We start from the raw sequence: 21,330 nt of genomic DNA, 5'->3' as shown, positions 1-21,330 counted from the left end.
AGAAAAGGTGAAAAAACACACAAAAATGAAGGCAGGGTTGTTTACAAATTGAAGGATTTTGGTGAGTGGAAGGTGTGTGGGGGAATCAGCAGGAGTAAAAATCTTTAAAAAAAACAAAAAAAAAAACAGCTGATGGTTGGGGTAAAGGAGAGAAAAAGGGAGGGTCTTTTGAAGGAAGAAAACAAGCTCTGCATGGGAGGAGGAGGAAGGGGAAGAAAGAGGGCGTGGCTACTGTACTCATAAGAGGGAGAACATGTATTTATTTAAACACAACCACCGATAGCTGCAAGCCAAACACAGGTCCGATATATTGAGCGGACCTGGGCGACTTTTTAATTTGAGTGCACTTTTCTGCTTTTGGAGAGGATGTTTTTGTCTCTTCTTCTCACACCTGGAACAAAGAAGCAGTGAGAGCTTTTTTTTTTTTTTCTTTGGTTGCTGTTTTTTGCTGCTCACTTTTTAGAAGCAGCATAAAGGACCAAGTCATTTCTTTTTACTTTTTAACGTTGAATGAAGGCCGATGGAATATGCGCTTCTCGCCCCACTATCGGACTTGATATTTGCGTAGCTTGTGACGTGAGGCACCACCTGTGTCACCGGCAGTTGACGATACGTTACAGTTAAAGCCGCAGAGGGGATTTTGCACCTTTTACGCACCCATACGGACAATCTTTACGCACAAGCAAAACCTTAGCTGCTGTTGTATTGTTTTGAATTCCTTACATTTTTTTGCCAAACCTCATGGTCACAGACCACTGACAGCGCAACTACAATCAACTTCCCCATTCAGAGAAAGGACTCCACGTTTCAGTGAACGTGGTTTTTTTTTTTACGCTCAAAGGTGACTGAGCGCTCTGCCGGCATCAGGTGCTGTGAGAAAGACAAAGATAGAAACACAACCGAAATAAAACAAGTGAAGTCCAGCCATCACGATGACAGACGGTGCCAGACAGCGTAGCAGCACGTCGGGGTCTGCAAAGGATGCTGCCGACGGGGAGAAGGAGTCTGGAGGAGGAGGTGTTGCGCTCAAGAAGGAGATCGGGCTCGTAAGCGCCTGTGGTATTATTGTTGGTAAGTCGTTTTACTGTCATTTATACCACAGACTATCAGCCACCATTTGTCTTTAAATCACCCAAAACGGTTCATATAGGCGTTCAAATTTCCCTCTCTACGGTCTGTGCCTTTCAAATATTCTACAGTTCCTGAATGCGTCTCAGAAAGTATGAAGGTGTGTTTGAGTGACAGGAGAGGAGAAATAGAGGTGAAATATGCAGGAACAGGAGGGATGGATAGTTTAAGAGCTCCATTAGGATAAGTCTTCACCATTCACTTCATATTTATGTCAGATTTGGGAGCTTAAAAATCTAACTTTTGTATTTGAACAAAGGTTCAGGGACCTTATCTGTCATATTTAACCAAACTTTACATCAAGTTTAAGATAAAAACACATTTTCACACAGTTCTGAACACCGGGATTAACTAGGGTGTTACAAAGGTGTGTTCTTTTTTTTAAAAATTGGATACACATGTTATGACATCCTAAAAAGGAGCACACACCCGTCTGCAGTCTTTCATCAGCCAGGCTTTCATCATTGCAGCATGGCCAGTTCTGATGATAGTGAGGATGAAGATGTCGTCACATTTACTCATGTCTGAGGATTAGTCCATTCAGAGCAGGCTGTTCGGTCACATGACTGACCTGGACTCAGTGAGGTGGCTGGCTGGCAACATGTGGACTCATGACTTACTCTACTCTTTGATTGCATAATTTTTATAGACATGGGTGCCATCAAAGACCTGGTTAAAGACCCCTTTTTAATCATTTTATGAAATAATTAGTCGTAATATATTATTGGACAGGATGACAAAACAGCTTGTTTGCTGTAGTAGAAGAAAACTGATTAGCCTGAAAGTCCATTGCCTCAGTTTTAAAGAACCAAAATAGACTGTCCTTTTTTACTTGGCTAGCCTAAATTTAGTTTTTGAACATCTTTAATTAGGTAGTTGAGATGAGTTACTTACATATATGGAATGAGTTAGACAGGAGCTTATATTACAGACATGTGCTTGTGCAACTCTTTAAGGAAATTGTGTCATTTTTATACTTTAAATAGAAAATAAATGCTTCTTTTATCTATATGGTCTCGTACAGAAAGTTTAAAAAGACAGCAAATGTAAAACTGGTATATCAGAAGAGGCCAAGACGCTGGTTGTATTCTAATCAAAGCTGCAGCCAACAGCTATTTTGAAGACTGTTTAATTACCTGATTGATATAATGGACATTTTGGTCGCTAGAAGAGAGTAAAAAATGTATTTTATCATTTCCAAAAGCCTGACTTTAAATCACTCATCTTGTGCAACTAACATAATCTCACATAAGACAAAGAAAAACTGCAAATCTTCAGATTGGAGAAGCTCCAAAAAAGCAATATTTATTATTTATTATTATAATCAATAATCAAGATAATTGCAATTAACCTGTCTGCAAACAATCTAGTAGATTATTTAGATTAATTGCATATAAAAAAAAAGAGTTCATTTTGCCTTTAAGACCTTATCCGTGTGACACAAGCGCAGCAGCAGAGTTTCAGAGAGCGACTGTTTACCATTCATCACAGACACCAAACACCATCAGGCGACGGATCAATCGATGGATACGAACATTGAGATGAATGTGGCCCAGGTTGCACCAGGTGGGCACGGCCGAGCGTGTGGTCTCAGTGTTGACCTTCACAGGGCTGAGCAGAAGACAGAGGGAGAGAGAGAGAGAGAGAGAGAGGAGGGGTTGTTTCCACGGTAACAGGAGGAAAAAAAAGAGTGAGTGAGAGTGTGGGAACTCCCAAGACCTAAAAGAGAGAGAGAGAGAAAACAGGGAGAGATAAGGAGCAACCTTGGCACTACAACGTTGTAATCTCCCTTCATCCTGCCGTTTTACCACAGAAGAAGAAGCTTTAATAAATGATTATCCTCTGATATGATTGCAAATATATTATCGACAAGTCGTTAAAGAGCTATAAAATGCCTCATTTAAACCCACAGATACTGTTAATCTTTCCTCTGCAGCCCTACCTTTGATCATTTCTGTGTTGCAATATTCAGATGATTTAATCACTTTATTGATCTCTAGCCATTCACTGATTAAAAAACATGTTCGGCCATATTAAGGGAGAGTTTTATGGCCGTCCAGAGTACACAACATCTCCGCTAAGTCACCAGACTGCTCTTGGCCTCGAGCCTCTTTTTTTTCGTCCTTGTCACATGTCATGTGTGAGGAAGACGTTAGCTCAGGTGACTCGTCTGATCCTTTCCTGGGAAAAATGCCCCACTGGGTTTCCACATAAAAGGCGGGGAGTGTGTGTTTGTGTGTTGGGGGGGGGGGGGGGGGGCTTACAGTTTTTTGGGCCATTGTACCGTAGAGCTAAACATAATAGGCAGGAATTGCGATTAGAGGTTTACTTTTGGCCACTTGGAAGAAGCCCCGTCCGAACCCTAAAACCTAACCCAGCTTAGCCATGTCTCAAGTGAACTCTTATTTGAAATGTCATCATGTTGCGTAACAAAATTGAGCTTGAATTGATGAGAAATGTTGGGATACTTTTTGAATCATGCGTTGAAAATGCCCCCAATACTGCCTGGAATGCAATCCTGTTTAAGCAAGTTCTCCAGTCAATGTAAAGGTCAAAGGACAACAGACGGATGGAGGCTCAGCTTGTTGTAAGGTTAGAACATCTGAGCTAGTTTAGGATGCACAACCAAGACAGCGATCATATCACACCCATACAAGGTAAGGAGCGATGCCCACAGCCGAGATATAAATGTAAAACTACCACTTGAATTCTATTTATACAGTAACGGATAATATTCAAGTTTAGGTTTTTCTAATATGAATCAAAAAGGAAGAAAGGTATCAGACCGACTTTGATAAATTAATTAATAATAAGCTCAGTTTCATTTCATCAAAGTATTCATGACTCTAACCCCAAAGGCCAAATCACTAGCTAGCAGACTTAATGTTCGTTTTTAGTTTTTTGCTTCCTCCTCTTTCTTGAATTACCTTGGTGTAATAATAACTAACACTCCATTTACAGAAGCACACAGGGGCCTGCAGGGTCTGTGAGGGTCTGGTTGTGGGCCAAGCAGCAGCTTGCCTCGGCTTGTCGGCTGTTTGAACAGAGATTTACAGCAGAGAGGAAATGCAAGAACTAATCTTGAAGGCTTTTTTAAAGGCTGATTAGCGTTATATCATAATGCTGCAAAAAAAAAAAACACACACAAAGAGCTCGTTAATATCCCGTCCGCTGCTACTGCTGGTGTGAGTAGAGTCATGGAGGCATTGACAAAAAACACAGCGTGTCATGTCTCTTATTGGTTCAGTCTGTCAGGTAAATGTTGGTTATGCAGCCTGACATTTTTTCTGCTGTTTTCTAACATTTTTACATTTAATTAAGCAACTAAATAATATGCAGATTTAATCATAAATAAAACTGATTTTTAGTTCATTTAAAACTAGTCTGAAATAGGCCATAAAAATAGCTTTAATGAGATATTAAAATTAAATTCTGTGAAGCTTCCAGTTGAGCCTCGACCAGCGTTAGGTAAACAAAGTCATAGAGGAAGAGAAAGAGCATGCCTGAAACCAAGCCTCTTCCGCTCTGAAACAACAATCCAACAACAAAGGAGCAAATCAAAGTATCTTGCGACAAAAGCGGCTCGAGGCCTGCAGAGAGTACGTTTCTGTCCGGAAATTTCTCAAAGACACACGGACAGATTTGACCTCAAGTGGTGCCGCAGTTTGGTCTTTAGTTCTAATAGTTGTTTCGAACATGCAGCTGGGCTCGGATGAAGGTCAAGAGAGAGAGTGACAGCGTTTTGACATAGTCATGTTTCCCTCTTGGCCTGTGTGGAGACTAAAGGATGTGAAAACTGAACAGGAAACATGAGGAGATTCCATGTTAGTCAGCATGTCTCACACACTGTGCAACGGTGCACATGACAGGAGCGCACAACATGCAAGTGTGCACATTTGCTCCCCCACCCTTCAAAAACACATTTAACGCATCCAGCAGCAACAGGTTCCCTTTATTTGTTTCTGCAAAGTGGTTAAAACTTGTTCTTGCAGAAGCACATCAGGGAGTTTGTACTGTAGAAGGGCTGAGTCAGTGCATTGCCTACCCCCCCCCCCCCCCCACAGGTCCCTTGTAAGGTCACACAGTGAAGACCGCTGCAGCCATAAAAATGTCAACGTAATCAGGAGTATGATGTTGTCGAGTTTTTATACCTTTTACCTTTAACTGGAGTTACACAAGCTCCTATCGTGTCCTGCACGTGATGCTTATTGATGTTCTTAAAGTAGAACAAATATTAATACCTCTCTATGACCTACAAATGCAGGCGAGTCCATCAGTCACAAGATAGATATTTGTACTGATTTGTAATGTCTAAAGCTGCTGTCGGGGGGGAGGTGTCAGTCAAATTGATTAACTGCGTGCTACTGAAACAGACTTTTTGTTTGACACTTTTCATGGCAATTATTTTTTTTAGAAAACATGACTGAAACATGTAAAGGACAAAATCAGCAGAGAGAACAAATGTACCACTTTTGTCCACAAAATCATGACAAACGGGAAGTCCCTCGCAGTAGTTTCGATCATCATTTTATAGTTCTGAAGTCCATTTGTAATGTTTCTGATCCCAGTTTGAACATGAGTTGTGAAAAGTTTAACCAATAGAAAAAGAGAAGATAAAAGATATTGAACTTGCAAGGAAAAGAAACCGACAAAAGTTGCTAGACCAAGTTAAAACTTCACACGAGATGCAATAGACCACTAGCATGTAGCCACATAATGCGCCTAGCTCCACAAATAGCTGCAAGTTAAATATTGTCGTTCATTGGCAGAAACATTATCATTTATACCTTTGACTTTTGTACTGTGAAATGTCACCAAGCCTATCATCATGTTATGATTGAAAACCTTCAACCTTCGACCCTATAGTGCCATCTTTATTGGCTGTTGAGTCAACCCAGCCTACTGGATCTGATCACAGGCTCCTGACTTCTGAACTCTACTTTGTCGGGGCCTCATCAAAAAGGAGCATCTTCTTTATGTTGGACCAGGACTCAATCGTCCGTCCCTCCATCTTTTACCTCCTGTGTAAACCGCCTGGCACTCTGATGCTTATTGAACCTGTCAGGGCATTATTCTCCCCCACCCTACCCCCCCCCCCACCCCTACCTCTCATACCTCCTCCCTTGTTGCACTCTTTCACCCCGCTCGCTCTCTTGCTTCATTTGCTCATAAGTCTTGTCTTTGCAGAGTCAGCAGATTAGAGGTTCCCCTGATTCATTGCTGTTCTCTTATTCTTCCTCTTCAAGTCTCACCGTCTACTCATGAACTCGTTCTTCTTCCCTGGTCATTTTGTCTGTCTGCCCTCAATGCTGTTAGAAGAAGTCCCTTATTAACTATTAAAAGTGAACAAACCAAAATAAAGGCACTACAAACAGAGATGTAGCAAACTTTAAGGACTATCCAAGTTGGAAGATTTGACTGCCCTACTACAAATTTTACGACAACTTTTGCCAAGAGAAGGCTGAACAGCTTTAGGTCGTTCATTACCATCAAGTAATAGCTACAACATGCATATTCCTGGAGTAAATTTGTGAGCTTCAGAGTTGTTGGTAGACTCAAATTCATGTACAAGGCTAGCTGTTTCAGCCTGTTTTATGCTAAGCTAGGCTAATATCCACTCTGTTCTAACTCAGTACTTACTGTACAGATAAAATATCCCGAAGAAATGTATTCTCCAATATTTTGCTCAATTTGTAAGTAGGTTTTTGTTCATTTTTAGCACTTTTATACTTGGTGATAATGTTTTAAGACGAGTGCGATGTGTTTATAATGACATACTGGTAGAATATCCCTTTAAATGCAATAAAAAAAGAAGACATCCATTGCTTCAAATTCAGTTTATTCACTCATAAACATTATGACTAAAAATGCTACCAAAACCCTCCTCCTCAATCTGACACCTCTTCTGTCCCACAGGTAACATCATCGGCTCAGGTATCTTCGTCAGTCCGAAGGGGGTGCTGGAGAATGCCAGCTCTGTGGGCGTGGCCCTGATTGTCTGGATCGTCACAGGTGTCATCACTGCCATCGGAGCGCTGTGCTACGCTGAGCTGGGTGTCACCATCCCCAAGTCTGGGGGTGACTACTCTTATGTCAAGGACATCTTTGGTGGGCTGGCAGGGTGAGTGAGCACTCAACATTCATATAAGACACTCAGTCATCTGCATACAGTGAAGAGGGGTGTTTTGAGTCAGTAATCAAATTACATCAACGGAGACTGACATTCAACAATGAAAAGCCGTTTTTCAAAAGGGGAAAACCTGACTGAATATGTGCCATTTCCAGGAAACTAGCATGTGTTTGTGGTTTTCGAGCAAAGGTGGAGCTTTGTTGATTGAGCAGTTTCTCACTCAGCCTTTTTTTTCGCTTCTGCTATGTCTTTTAAAAACATTTTGAGTTCAATCTTTCAGACTATCAAAGCTTTTATTGAATGCATTTTGTGTCTGATCTAAAACAGACATTTGAACTCACTCTTTGGTCACTGAGGTTCTCCAAGTTAAGCCCAGTTCAGAAGTGCTTTCTAATAAGTACATGACCCAGTTTTCTAGAAGAAGGGGCCTCTGAAACAGTCAAAGATAATTTGACATGGATTAGGGCGAGCATACCAACATGTCTGGATAGTTCTCTTTATCCTGTTGGATGGGCCAGCCTATGTAAGCCACATTTCATGTGACAAAGTACTTAAGCACTGAAATAAGATGTATTTAATCAGCTTGTTCACAGTCCTAACTAATCAAATACGGCAGTTTGGACAGTGGCTGCACACCCCTCTATCGTCAGTTCTGCAATCTGTCCTCCAGCTTAGTGTTTGATGTGGCATTGACATCTGTAGATTTAGCATTAATTGCACAAACGTCTTCTTGGCGTGGTGGAGAGTTGGATTGGTCAAACAAACATTGGACTCTTCTGGTAGAAGTTTGTTAGCTAGCGTAATGCTCCCATGTTAGGAACACGACTGTACTGGTGGAAGGACTGATAGAAATCCAAATCTGAACCCTTTCCCCAAATGTAACCAAGTTGTTTTTGCGCCTAAAACAAACCAAACTGAAAGTTTCAAAACTTTATCCACTTGCTAATTATTGTTGCATACGGTCATACAATTTGGATTGATTTTCAATTAGCTTTTTGTAACAGGAAGTTCCTTATATAGCCATGGACCACTGAGGGTAGAAAGTTACTTAGTTATACTGTATTGTGAAGCACATGGCCACTGATCCCACAACCGCAGTACAGTTTCAGAAAGAGTTACAAATGTCAGGAAGCTGTGGGGGGGGGGGGGGGGGGGGGGGGGGGGGGGGGGGGGGGTTCAACGGTCTAAGTTTCCTCTCAGCTCAACGCCTTTTCCCATTCGTCTGTACGTCTGTAAATGGTCAGCTTTAAGGTAAATGTGCTTACAGTAAATGCTTGGGAACCACACTAGGGTCATTTCCCTCAAAACAATATCGTTTGTTAGCGTCGATTTCACACACAGTGCCTTTTTGCCCGGACTGTAAACACAGATTAGACCATTGTTTTTTTCAACTATCACAAGGATACGTATTATCAGGATATTTTGGGAGAGGAATTCACCCAGACAAAACAGCCATTGATTGTTTTCGTCCCTTTGTACGGGCTCTCAATACACATCAATGAAGTTTTACCTCCAGAGACTTTGTAGTTCACAGCTTTAGAAGTGTCGGGGGCCACGACGTCTCCCTGTGCCCTCTGTCTAGGATAAATAATCCGCATTCAAGGTGTGTTTGTTGTTGTTGGCCTGCTCCTTTTATCCCTATGTGTATGTGTTTAAGGGGGCGTGTTGTGTTAGCATGTGCGTTTAAGTCGATAACTGCATCGACTGTAATACTTGCATCCCCTTGTCGCAGCTGGACGAAAGCGAGCCAAAGGGAAGCACTTGCAAATATGTTTGCTCAAAGACAGCTTGAATGGACAGTGTTTCTGCACAAAGGCTTTTTGTTATGTCAGACTAATGAGGACTGTGTTACACCCATACTGTGTGGTATATAGACTACTATAGATACCACAGGCTCCACTGAGTTTTGTATCTAAGAACGCCAACTGATATATTCTGTACATTTCTTAATCCAAGTTGAACCAATTTTGCAATCAAGAACAAATGACCTGGTTCCAAACACTGAAATGTAAATATGTGCTTTAATTCTTTGTCTTTTCTGATAGAAAACTTAATTGGTTTCTTTATCAGACTACATTTGAAACCACATTTTTTACATTACACACACACACACACACACACACACACACACACACACACACACACACATTCCAGAGACGCAATCCCATTAGTGCAGTCAGGTGTAATGATCCCTCTGTAAGCTTTCACAGAATTTCATGGAAAAACCACTTGCTCAGTCTCTGCTGCTAAAACCCTCTTGCTCTCCTTCATCACCCCCCCCCCCCCCCCCAAACATTAATCTGTTTATTGAGCGCCAGTCACCATCTATGTCATCAGTGTGTGTGAGTCATCTCCACTACTTTGAGACGTTGCCTGCTTGATTCCTATTTGTGGATCTTTTTGTTTTTTTCTTGCGTAGACTCATGAGCCAAAATTAATAAAGGCCCTTTATTAAAGATCATCCATCAGTCTCAGCTGCTGTCTGGAGGCAATGAAATGTTGGCTTCTGATATGAATGTTGATAAAGATCTTCTCTTGGAGACAAGAGAAGATCTTTCTTACAGAGAAAAAATCCCCCCAAAAAAATACAAAGAAAGCTTGCTATCAGGAATTAAAGAAGGAAGCTGACTAATATTTGTATAATGTTGCCACTTAGATGACTCATGGAGCTCCATGCTGTCATTGCATGAGTCACCTCAGTTAAACCACAACTGAAATTTCATTTGTGTAGACTGTAGTGGACTTTTTATTTTATTTTAATAACTGCTTCGTCTGAATAAACCTTCAAAAGATTTGCTACAGAAGCCCTGAAAGGCAAAAAAAACAACAACTTTAATACAAAATTGTTCCAAAGAAAGGTTAAAAACACATCACAGTTGAAAGAAGTATCAGAATACGTTTTATACCCGCTTTTAAATGAAGGCCCAGGATTTTAAAACATGTTCAATCAAACCTGGAAAATATCTCAACGGAAGTTCTTCTTGCTCTGACATAAAACGAACTTCTGCAGTGGATCACAGATTTGCGTAATTTACCAGAAAACTGCACAACAGAACTGAAACTTGAATCAAGTTTCAATTTTAGTAAACCTCTAACAGCACGTGGATTCCCTTTTTTGCCCTTTTTAGAGTTTGTCTAGAAATTGATTTGTCCATATCTGTTGACAACTATTCAACTTATCAAATGTTCTTCAAGCTTTTTTTTGACACATAATTAAAGTTGAGATTAAAAAGCTTGAAATAGATCTGTGTTTTTTTCCTCCTTTGTGTCTTTAGGTTCCTTCGTCTCTGGATCGCCGTGTTGGTGATCTACCCAACCAACCAGGCCGTGATCGCGCTGACCTTTTCCAACTACGTTCTGCAGCCTCTGTTCCCGACCTGCTTCCCGCCGGAGAGCGGCCTGCGTCTGCTGGCTGCTGTCTGCCTCTGTGAGTGACACATTTGACACCAATGTGTCCACAATGACAGTAAACTCAAAGCTTAGCACTTTTACTTTGAAACGTCTCCCTCGTTTCAAAAGTTCTTCTCCACACATCTTTGCTAGATTTATAGAAATTTGCAAGTCAACATAAGTAAGTAAACAAACAAAGTGCTTGTTTTGTGTGATAGGCTACCTGTTAAACCAGTATTCGCTGTGTGTCAGGACTATGACAGGAATACTTATCATAGGAATTTCAACATGTCAGAAAAACGAAGTTCATGCATCCCTTAGGGGTTCTCTCTCTCTCTCTCTCTCTCTCTTCTCTTTATTTGTCCTAACTTTTCCCCTCAAAGGAAAACTGAAGAAGAGAGACCTAATAAGGGTGTAATTTGACCTTTTAGAAATGTGCCTATTTAATAACCCAAGTTAGAAGAGAAGACTAACGGAGCACCAGATAGCTTAGCGGTTTTATTGCATGCCCCATCTACAGAGGCTATAGATTCAGACCCTTGGCACTTTGCCACATTATTCCCCACTCTGTCCTACTCTATCGATTGTCCTCTACAGTAATATTGAAAGCAAAAAATAAGTCTTAGAAAAAGAGAAAACTGATAACAACGTTCTTGTGTTTCCACTGAAAGATAAAAGTTAGCTAGCTTCACTTGGCTGCTAGCTTAACTTGCCAAAAAGATTAGAACCATAGTTAGACAAGCCTATGTCCAAAAATAAACAGTCCACCTTTCAGCACCTCTGAAGATTACAAATTAACTCGACTCATTTGTTCAAGACGTAAAACACTAAAGAGACCAAAAAAAACAATTCAGAGTTTTTCGAGGGTTTTACGTCGGACTGCAGGAAGTTAGCCAACCATAAGATTTTCATATTGTTGTTTTGACATTTCAGTATTAATACAGTTAATAGACCTTAAAAAATTTGATTTAAGCTAAGAGGTGCTTTTTACTGTTTGAAACGACCCTGCTCTGGCTGTTCCTCGTTTTTCAAGTAGGCTATTGCTAATTGCTGATCTACGCTAAGCTAAGATAAGGCTGCTCGTTTCTAGCTTAATGATTAGCCTATACACGAGAGTGGAATTCATCTTCTCGTATGACAATGAGCAAGAAAGCAAAAAAGCTCAACTTAAAAATAAACACGTCACAGGTAAACGGTCTAAGAGCTCTGACTGATGAATTCACGCCGACAACCTCAAGAAATACAGCAAAAAGTAGTGTGCTTGTGGAAACCAGGTTGAGACCTGCTCAAATATTGAAAGACTGACCTCACAAATCCAAGAATACACTGTAAAAAAAGAGAAACATGTTAAAGGTTTGTTGCTGGACTGTCAAAGTAGCTTGCATACTGTACAGGTCATTGTGTGCTAACCTTTAAGCAGCAGCATTACTTTGTTGTTTACATCATGAAAGCTATTTAAGTAAGTTCAATTTCTGACTGGATTTATCCAGTTTATGTCACTCTCTGACCCAGTTTCTCTCCTCTAGTCCGTCTGCTTTTTTTTTTTAACCCTCAGTCAGTTTGAAGAAACAGAAGAGAAAGAGTTAGCAAAGCGGCTAAAGAAGTGTAGCTCTAGGCAGTGAATGTGAGACAAGATGAATGGATAAATGTGTCGCCGTTGACTTGACAGTGATTGAATTGAATCCCTCGACAAAGTTCACACACACGGGCAAAATACTGCAGGTAGTCTTCAGACGGAGCGGGAGAAGACTGTGTGTATTGTGTGTGTGTGCGAGTGCTTAGCCTGTGTAGGATTTCAAAACAAGACTATCCTCTGTCGATACCCTCATCTGACCCGTCAAATAACATCTAAGTTGGAGATCTCCAAAAGTATTCCGCAATCACTGCTTGAAACGGTAGTGCGATAGTAAATACTTTTTTATGAACTAATAATGAATGACATCTTTAAGTCATCTTTTAAACCATTTCTGAATGCTAAATGTGATATTCCTTTAAGTGCTTTAGACTTTTATGAATCAATTATTTCCTCTGAGTTAAAAATGGAAACTGTTTTTTTTTCTACAAAACATCGACAACGAAAAATAGAAAAACATTAGCAGCTGGAGTTTTAGCTTTTACTAATATTTTCTGTCACTTTTTTGTCACTATTCATGAGTAGAAAGGTTTAAAAATGGCAGTGCTTACTTTTTGCCTCCATGTCCTTTTTTTTTTTTTTTTTACTCCCTGTGGAGGACGTTCCGCGAGCAGCTGGCCTCAGTCGCCTACCCCGTATGATTTCACAATATGGAAACCCCACTTTAAGAAGGAATGTGCAGTAATACCACATTTGTACTCAGTGAACCAAGAGATCAACTACTGCTGACAAACACGTTATGTCAGTCAGTCGGGCAGAGATTGAATGAGTCATCGGAATCCTACTCTGATAGCTACTTTACATTACAGTCAATGAATTTAGCGAGGGGGTAAAGCTTAATGTATGTAAACCTTTCAGATAGACCAAAAACCTGTGGAAGATACGATGAAATCTGTTCAGTTCTGCAGAGATTAAAATGGCAAAGAGCTTTAATGGCCTTGTCTTCAGGTGTTTCATTCAGTCAAAATACAAAGTCTCCTCTATTCCTTAAGTGGGGTTGTTTATAGGTTAGCTCGTATTGAAGCGTTTTTGTTTTTTTTTGGTCTAGTTTAGCCCAAAAACGCATCAACCTACTTTTTATTTTACGATGAAATATTTCGTCATCCTGCTCAGCATCACACAAAAGGAATGATGGACAAACGTCCTCTTCATCAGACTTGGCATTGAAGTTTAGGAAGTGGCACAACCTTGGCACCCTCAAGGCTTCTTAGCGTTGTCGTCATTGTTTGGAATTAGTAAAATAAATAATTATTAAATATGAGCTACATCGAGTTACATGCTTTTTATTTTGTCCCACCTCCATGATGAACGCCCTGAGGTAAAATACGCTAATGTTTTGCCAGCCGTTTCTCGCCCAGGTTCTTTGTTTGAAGTGAAGTGACTCAGACTGGCTGAGCGAGCACAGCAAGGATTTCTTTTTTTTTTTTTTTTTGTTTGTATGTGTCAGTCAGTCGCACACATGTTGTGAGGCAGAAAACCTTTTTAATAGACTTTCATCCTTGTTTGGCTGCTGTTGTTGTTTGGGGGCGAAAAAGTGGGTGAGAGGTTAGCTGTTTCCCCATAACTGTGATGTCATCCTTGTTTGTCTGCGTTTGTGGTTTCCCTAAATTTGGCCTGATAGCGTGCAGGAAATAGCCTTATTTGTTTTCAGTTCAGAGATTTCTAGACAGTGAAACTAGACGCAGCCAGTTCTTGACTGGGTTTTTTAAGAACTGTAAAGGTTTTCCAAGGTGTACAGTTACAAAAACATGTGAGCTTGTGTGAGGGATCTCTCCCTGGGGTCCGTCTCTTCCTACAGATGGCGGAGGGCGAGGTCATAACTCAGTCATGTTTTTTCCAGCAGGCTCATAGTTAACTCAGCAAGTTTCCCCACACACACACACACAGACACATTTTGTATACTCAGCTTACAGACAGCTGAGCGGCCCTGCAGCCCTTCCAATTCTTAGAATGTTTCCTCAGGTGTTTACTTGAAGCCTGTCAGTCAAAGCGGAGGGTACACATGTGCTGTTCCTGGTTCCTAAAACAACTCTGTTGGTCGGTCCAGTTGTAGGTTATGTAATTGTGCCTGTGTATCAAACCAAATCATAAGCTGATCTACTGCGTGCGTGCTTTCTCATTTCCTGTTTTTTTTTCTTAGTTGGTAGTGTAGCTCTCTCCCTCGCCACAACTCTTCCCCCGTCTGCTTTCGTTGGTTTGTTTCCGGAGGGAGTTTTAAGTCACGACTTTTTCCCTCTTCTGCCCCCTTCAAAACACCCACGCACCCACATCACAAAAACATCTGCACGACAGCGACGGCTCGTCTGTGCGTGCGCCTCGGCTCCCCGCAGCCCAGCTCAGAGTTATTTAATGTGTCAAACTGGGTAATTGGTTAATGGCACCCTATTGGCCCTGAACCCACTGGCCCTGTCGTACCCAGCAGCACAGATCAAATCCATTAACTTTGTCCGCCTAAGGTCTGCCTCGAGTCGAGATGCATATCAAACTTTGTTCTGGTGTTTTAATTCATTTAAATTTTTCTTCCTGTTACGTAACACTGTAGGAAGTATTGATAGAGGACACATTTGAAAAGATACTGAATATCGTTTACCTTCAGTAGCTCAGAAGAAAAGATAACCTCTGCATGTTTGACACGAGGTGTTTGAGATAACGGTTTGAAGGTCTATGGGACGAAGCATGCAGCGGAGTCAAAGTTCGCAGCGGATCGTCAAAGGCGTTAAGACACGTCACGTTGTGCGTTCAGCTTTTTCATCTCCCTCCATCCGCTGACCTGAGATCAGTTCCACTCTCCATTGAGGAAAAACTTCAGAGACTTTGACCGGAATTCTGGTGTCAAACAGGTTCATCATGCGATGACAGTAATAAGGTTTATTACTCCTCCTCCTCCTCCTTCTTCTTCTTCTTCTGTTAAGACATAATCCACCAGACAATGCAAGGACACTTCATTTGGAACAATAAAAACATAAACCTTTAATCTCTCTCTGTGGCTGAATCGTCTCCAACCGTTTCAGCACAGTCAGCACAAACTGCAACGCGCAACACCTCCAAAGATATTACCACGTCAGGCTTAAGATTGGATTTTCAAGGTGTACAATCAAGCGCTAATTCTGTGTCTTTTTTTTGTGTGTCTAGTGCTGCTGACATGGGTGAACTGCTCCAGTGTGAGGTGGGCGACCAGGGTGCAGGACATTTTCACCGCCGGCAAGCTCCTGGCCCTCGCCCTCATCATCATCATGGGCTTTGTGCAGATCTGCAAAGGTACGTTTGATCCGGTGGTTTCTGGAGAATGGACTTTTTTTAAACCCGGGCCACTGCGGACATCGTCGGGTCAGTGAGTTTCTGGGGGCCCACACATTGCTCATTTCAGCACGCCTGCGTGGGTTCACTGTCACAACATGGCTGAGGGCCAGTTGTCTCAGGGGCCACAATGAGTGGGGCCCCTGAGACAACAAAATAGGGATTTCTGTGTGAGCGTTTCAAGGTACATGAAGGGGTTTTTAGTGGTTTTTGCTCGGAGACTTTTTGGGTCATACATAAGGGGAAAGTATTAACTCAGTGCAAACAGTAAGGGAGAGGGGATTTCAGGAAATATGTGACAACAAAGGATAACGAACCCCAGCGGATTTTTCAGTGGATTTTCAGAGTAAGTCACATAACTTTAGGATTTAAGCGGCGTGACTCTTACGACTCGTTTATGGGCTCGTTAAGAAGATGGTTTCCAGACGGAGGAAGCCCAGACTTGAGTGGAAACCGTTTTTTGTTTACCCCTCACAGCAACAACGACGACAACAACGACATGAGGGGTAAAAAGACGCTGAGATTTTATACGACGACTATGCAAAACGTCACCTAATGGCTTGCTCTTTCTTCTCCACCTGTAGGAGAGTACTACTGGTTGGAGCCGGCCAATGCCTTTGAGCCCTTCCAGGACTACGATGTGGGTTTGATAGCCTTAGCCTTCCTACAAGGCTCCTTTGCCTACGGAGGGTGGAACTTCCTGAACTACGTCACAGAGGAGCTGGTGGACCCCTACGTGTAAGAAAAAATGACTCTCTGGAAATATTTGTGTAAACTGACTGACTTTTATTTTTTTTTTAAAGCTGCTATTTCAGTATTAAGCTGTAACATATCGACTCGGCTTCCCAGGTCTAATCCCTGATCCTTTTGCTGAAAGCCTCCTGATGTTTATTTAACCCAGCAAGGGAGAAATTCTTACTTTCATTCTAAGTTCATGGCCGCTGACCCAGAAGCATTTCTTGTGCTATAAAACGCTTTATTTCTTAATTTCCTGTTCTTCCTAACGCGCCTTCATTTTTTAATAACCTTGGTTTCAATTTACCAATCTCCCCGTGAGGTACAGGTTTTTAATTTCCTTTCTTTAAATCTTCTTCCAGGAACCTCCCTCGTGCCATCTACATCTCCATCCCCCTCGTCACCTTCGTTTACGTCTTCGCCAACATCGCTTACGTCACGGCCATGAGTCCTCAGGAGCTGCTCGCCTCCAATGCTGTTGCCGTGGTGAGTGTGACATCAGTCTCGCGCACAAACAAACGCACGTTGGTGGAAGGACTCTGTCGCCCTCTAGTGACCGCATCGGTCAATGCTCTTGTGAAGTCTAACCTATCGTCCGCCCTCTCCTGTCTCCTCCACCCCCAGACGTTTGGTCAGAAGCTGCTGGGAGTCATGTCGTGGATCATGCCCATCTCTGTGGCTCTCTCCACCTTCGGAGGAGTCAACGGTTCCCTCTTCACCTCCTCACGGTAAGTCGTGCAACTAGATAAGTGAAAACGACTTTACAGGTCTGTCTTAAGAGTTTTCCTACCAACCAGAAAGAAATCAAACTCAAATACACCCAACAAGCTGTTAGTCACTTATAATACTGATTTCATTTTCTGCTGCTTATTTAAGTGATAGAGTGGGGGAAAAAAAAAACATGTACTAACGGGAGCTCAACTTGAAAAATCTACTTGGAAAAGATTTATTTTTACAAAAGAAAGTTGAGGTTCAGAGTTCATGTTCATTGGCCTGTTTGAAAGAACACAACATGTTCAGTGTCACAGTTGTTGGAACAGTCCAAAAGGTGCCGCACTTGATCCGCAACATCCCTGAATTGGAGCAAGCCACTGACTTCCTCTGTCATAACAGCGTTTTGGGGAATTCTCAGTATATCGAATAGAGGGAGTATCTAAATGGGAATGCCTCTAGTAAAAGTGAAGATTATTAATAACCATTAGAAATCAATGAAATCATATGCGAGCTTTAACTGCAATGTCCTCCCGCAGATTGTTCTTTGCTGGAGCCAGAGAGGGCCACCTGCCCAGCCTGCTGGCCATGATTCACGTCAAACGCTGCACGCCCATCCCTGCTCTTCTCTTCACTGTGAGTATTTCTCCCTCAGACACATCCATTTTTATTCACGTCCTCAAACTCCACCTCTGAGCGTCCTCTTCTTCTTCCTCCTCCTCCTCCTCAGTGCCTGTCCACCCTGCTCATGCTGTGCACCAGCGACATGTACACTCTCATCAACTACGTGGGCTTCATCAACTACCTCTTCTATGGAGTCACTGTCGCCGGGCAGATCGTGCTGCGCATCAAACAGCCCGATATGCACCGACCAATCAAGGTTTGTTTATCTCTTGATTCAAATTGACTTTTTTTGTACCAGGACATCAATTACTTTATTGCTTGTATTAGGCAAACATGCATCATAGTCCTAAACTCTCAGCATGTGGCTTATTCCTTTCTCAGCAGTTTGAGCAAATATTTAATCTTTACTTTTGTCATTTCTTAGTGATTTACCGCTTCCTTTGGGAATAGATCATTTTAATTATTTATGACACAAGCAGAAAACTGATTTCATAATAACTTCAAACTATGTGATATCATCCAAATAATTGAGTTCTTTTTTTTCTTCTGTTGAATCAAGCTTTCAAACTGCTTTCTAAGTGTCATGAACGTCTTGTCTTATAATGTTTAAATAAAGAACGGGTGCTGATGTTTGAACGTAAAGCCGTGTCTTTAAAGTAAACCGGTCCAAAAAACAGATTCTATGGACCCTGGTAGTTTAAAACTGTGACTTAAAAATAGTCCCAAGTGAAAGAAGAAACTCACACTATGCAGTAATTCTGCTTTATTTTAGTCATTAAGCCATAAACTTCTCTATAACTGCCCTCTAGTGTTGGGAAGGGTGAACTGTCAGACAGTAAAGACTAATAAAATGGAAAAGGATCAATTTAATAATTACTGCCTCACATTCATATCCCCCTCTCTGCGTGATTGTAATGCGTTGTTGATTTGTTCTCTCTCCAGATCAGCCTGATTTGGCCGGTTATTTACCTCATCTTCTGGGCCTTCCTGCTTATCTTCTCCCTTTACTCCGAACCCGTGGTGTGTGGCATCGGCCTGGCCATCATGCTGACCGGCGTTCCCGTTTATTTCCTGGGAGTCTACTGGGACAACAAGCCACATTGCTTCGATGCCTTTGTTGGTAAGTTGGCTCATGACAAGTTTGATTATATTTGACATTTTGATTGAAGTTCAGGGTGTGGTATATTTACTGCCTTACCGAGAGATAGACATAGCTTAGCTTAGCATAAAGAATATTAGCAGAGTTAGGTAACAGTGCAAAGGTTAAAAATATGTCTGCCATTTGCTTTTCTTGCTGGTAAGCATATTTTAAAACGAACCACCCCCCCACCACCCTGATCCCTTTTGTTAAACTAAGTTAAGCTAAGCTATCCAGCTATGTAAACCTTGGCCTCATTTTTGGTGGGAAAACTAGCTTTGTCTTGAGATAGCAAAATAATCAAGCAATGTTCCCAAGAATCAGACTACTAAATACAAAATTAATTAACAGCACGGCCTAAACTTCCCTCTTTCTTTATCCTTCCAGATAAGATGACGTACCTGGGCCAGAAGTTCTGTGTGGTGGTTTACCCCGCCATGGGAAGTAGCAGTGAAAGCGCAGAGGAAGGAGAGGAAATGAAGGAAGCAAGGTCTCCTCTGTCCAAGGAGGACGGAGAAAACCATAAATCAGCGGACTGCTAAAACGCACATCTTTTCACCCCCCCCCCCCCCCCCCCAAAAAAAAAAAAAAAGAAAACAGCCATGTGTGGTCGCACCTGTTTGGCGCGCACACTCAAAACACACCTGCAAACATATCAAAGTGGATTTGCTGATCAACACCTGTGCACCCAAACTTTGTCTCTGATGTTTTTATTTAGATCTGAGCCTTTTATCAATCATCTTCTGTGCCAAATATTTAGCGTGAGATGTTTAGAGTAATAGGACCTTGAAATGTTTTTTTATTTGAGGTCTTTCGAGTTTGCGACGAAAAGGGCAGCAGCTTCAAAGATCCTCGAACATGCTAAAACAAACACATTTGACCATTTACTCTTCATCATCATCGTCGTCATAATCCCTCTCCTGCCACACATTCCCTGCACACTCCTGCTGTAAGAGCGTCAACTTTTTTTAGTATTATTTTTATTTTTATTTTTATTAAAGGACTCTTACTGTGATGGCTGCGCAAACATTTTTTTTCTCCTTTTTTTTTTTTTTTTCATTCGTTGTTGTTGTAAAACGTTTCATCCATTCAACACCAAAGCTGTATTTTGATTGGTCGAGGCAGAGAATCACATCCAGATCAAGTCATTTCATGTCCTTGAAGCACACTTAAGAGTGTGTTTTGTTTTGACCGTGACTGTGATTCCGAAATGTTCCTCTTTTTTTTATATATATAAATACATAATTGTCATAATTGTTTATATCATTTGCCTTTGGTGTTATTTTAGTTTTTAAATATGTTAATTCTAATTTTGTTGATATTTTTTTTTCTATTCAATATCATTTACATCTGGGCATTTTTTTTTTTTTTTTTTTTTTTATTCTTGCAACCCACAGAGGTGTACACCTGAAGCGGATGTGTGATCTGAGCTTTGTATCTCTGGAAGGTGCACAGTCTCATTGTTAATTGCCTTAATTAGAATACTTTCTGTATTTTGGTGCTGTGGCAGCTCTGTCTTGTCTTGCGTGGAGCAAAGTCCTTGTACTTTTGAAGCAGTTTTTAATGTTTATGGAAGCAACAAAAAAAAAAAAGTGTGTGTTTTTATTGCAAACTTTGAGTTATGGATACTTGTAAGGACACTACACTTGAGCAAACGGTTTGAACTGCAAGAACATAAATGACTATAGAGAGGATAAAATCGGCAAGACGTGACAGATTTCACCACATTTGCATTGAAAAAGTGCAAACCCCTGCACCGACATGTGTGAATGCCTGTGTGAGTAACAGTTGTGTATCTTGCCATCTAGCTGTGTTTGATTTTTTTTTTTTTTTCACTAATTTAGGAAAAAAAATAGAGCTTTACTTTTAAAGAAAAAAAAAAGTTTATTCATCAATTTCACAAGAAGAGATTTTAGTGCAATGTTAGTAGAGGCACCAGCAAGAAAAACTGAACATGCACCCATGAATGAATCCATTGTGTCATCTGTTTAAAGTAATGTATCTACATCATGTATGCTGTATGTGGTCATAACAGCACTCCTGCACACACACACACACACTGTGTACTCTTGTGTCTTTCTATAATCTCAGGGTGTCTCAGGGCATCCCCACTGCCTTCTCCTGACACACACTACCTTAAACCTCTGGGCAATGAAAACTCAACTCATCCGACTGATTTGCCTCTCTGCTAAAAGTCTGTAGGCGGTGCGTTTACAGATTTATTTCCTCAGGAGACTCGATACAAGAAGCTAGCCCCTGATAATCTTTAAGAAAGTATCATGAAGAAAGGCCAGTATTGTTTAGGTTTCTCTTGTCAAACGTTAAGGAGAACAGGGTGTCTTGGATGTCTTATGAGTACAGTGATTGTTTATTTGTGCCTGTAAGGTTATTGTGTAGATACTCACATCATGACAGACTGTATTTTGTCTCACAGTTAATAAAAACCACTGACTAATGTTTGCATCTGTACTTCAGGGCCTCATTCAAATATATATTTAAAACAAGTACACCTTGTCTTTTTCTTTTATTCAATGTGCGATCCTG

At 41.2% G+C, this 21,330-nt stretch overlaps 1 protein-coding gene across 1 annotated transcript; it reads left to right on the top strand.

Annotated features, from left to right (window-relative positions):
* Positions 1-255: 255 nt before the first annotated feature.
* On the top strand, positions 256-21,291 carry slc7a8a (solute carrier family 7 member 8a). Its single transcript, XM_061030781.1, has 11 exons — positions 256-1,071; positions 7,045-7,249; positions 10,534-10,685; positions 15,414-15,539; positions 16,163-16,316; positions 16,676-16,799; positions 16,938-17,041; positions 17,564-17,660; positions 17,755-17,904; positions 18,591-18,768; positions 19,174-21,291. The coding sequence occupies exons 1-11, from the start codon at positions 933-935 to the stop codon at positions 19,326-19,328; spliced, it is 1,584 nt and encodes a 527-aa protein (XP_060886764.1). The 5' UTR covers positions 256-932; the 3' UTR covers positions 19,329-21,291.
* The last annotated feature ends 39 nt before the right edge of the window (positions 21,292-21,330 follow it).

The sequence above is a fragment of the Labrus mixtus genome, chromosome 23 (assembly GCF_963584025.1).
Source record: "Labrus mixtus chromosome 23, fLabMix1.1, whole genome shotgun sequence".
NCBI classification, from domain to species: Eukaryota; Metazoa; Chordata; class Actinopteri; order Labriformes; family Labridae; genus Labrus; species Labrus mixtus.
Note: the sequence above shows the minus strand (reverse complement) of the source record. Positions and strands in the feature narration are given on the sequence as shown.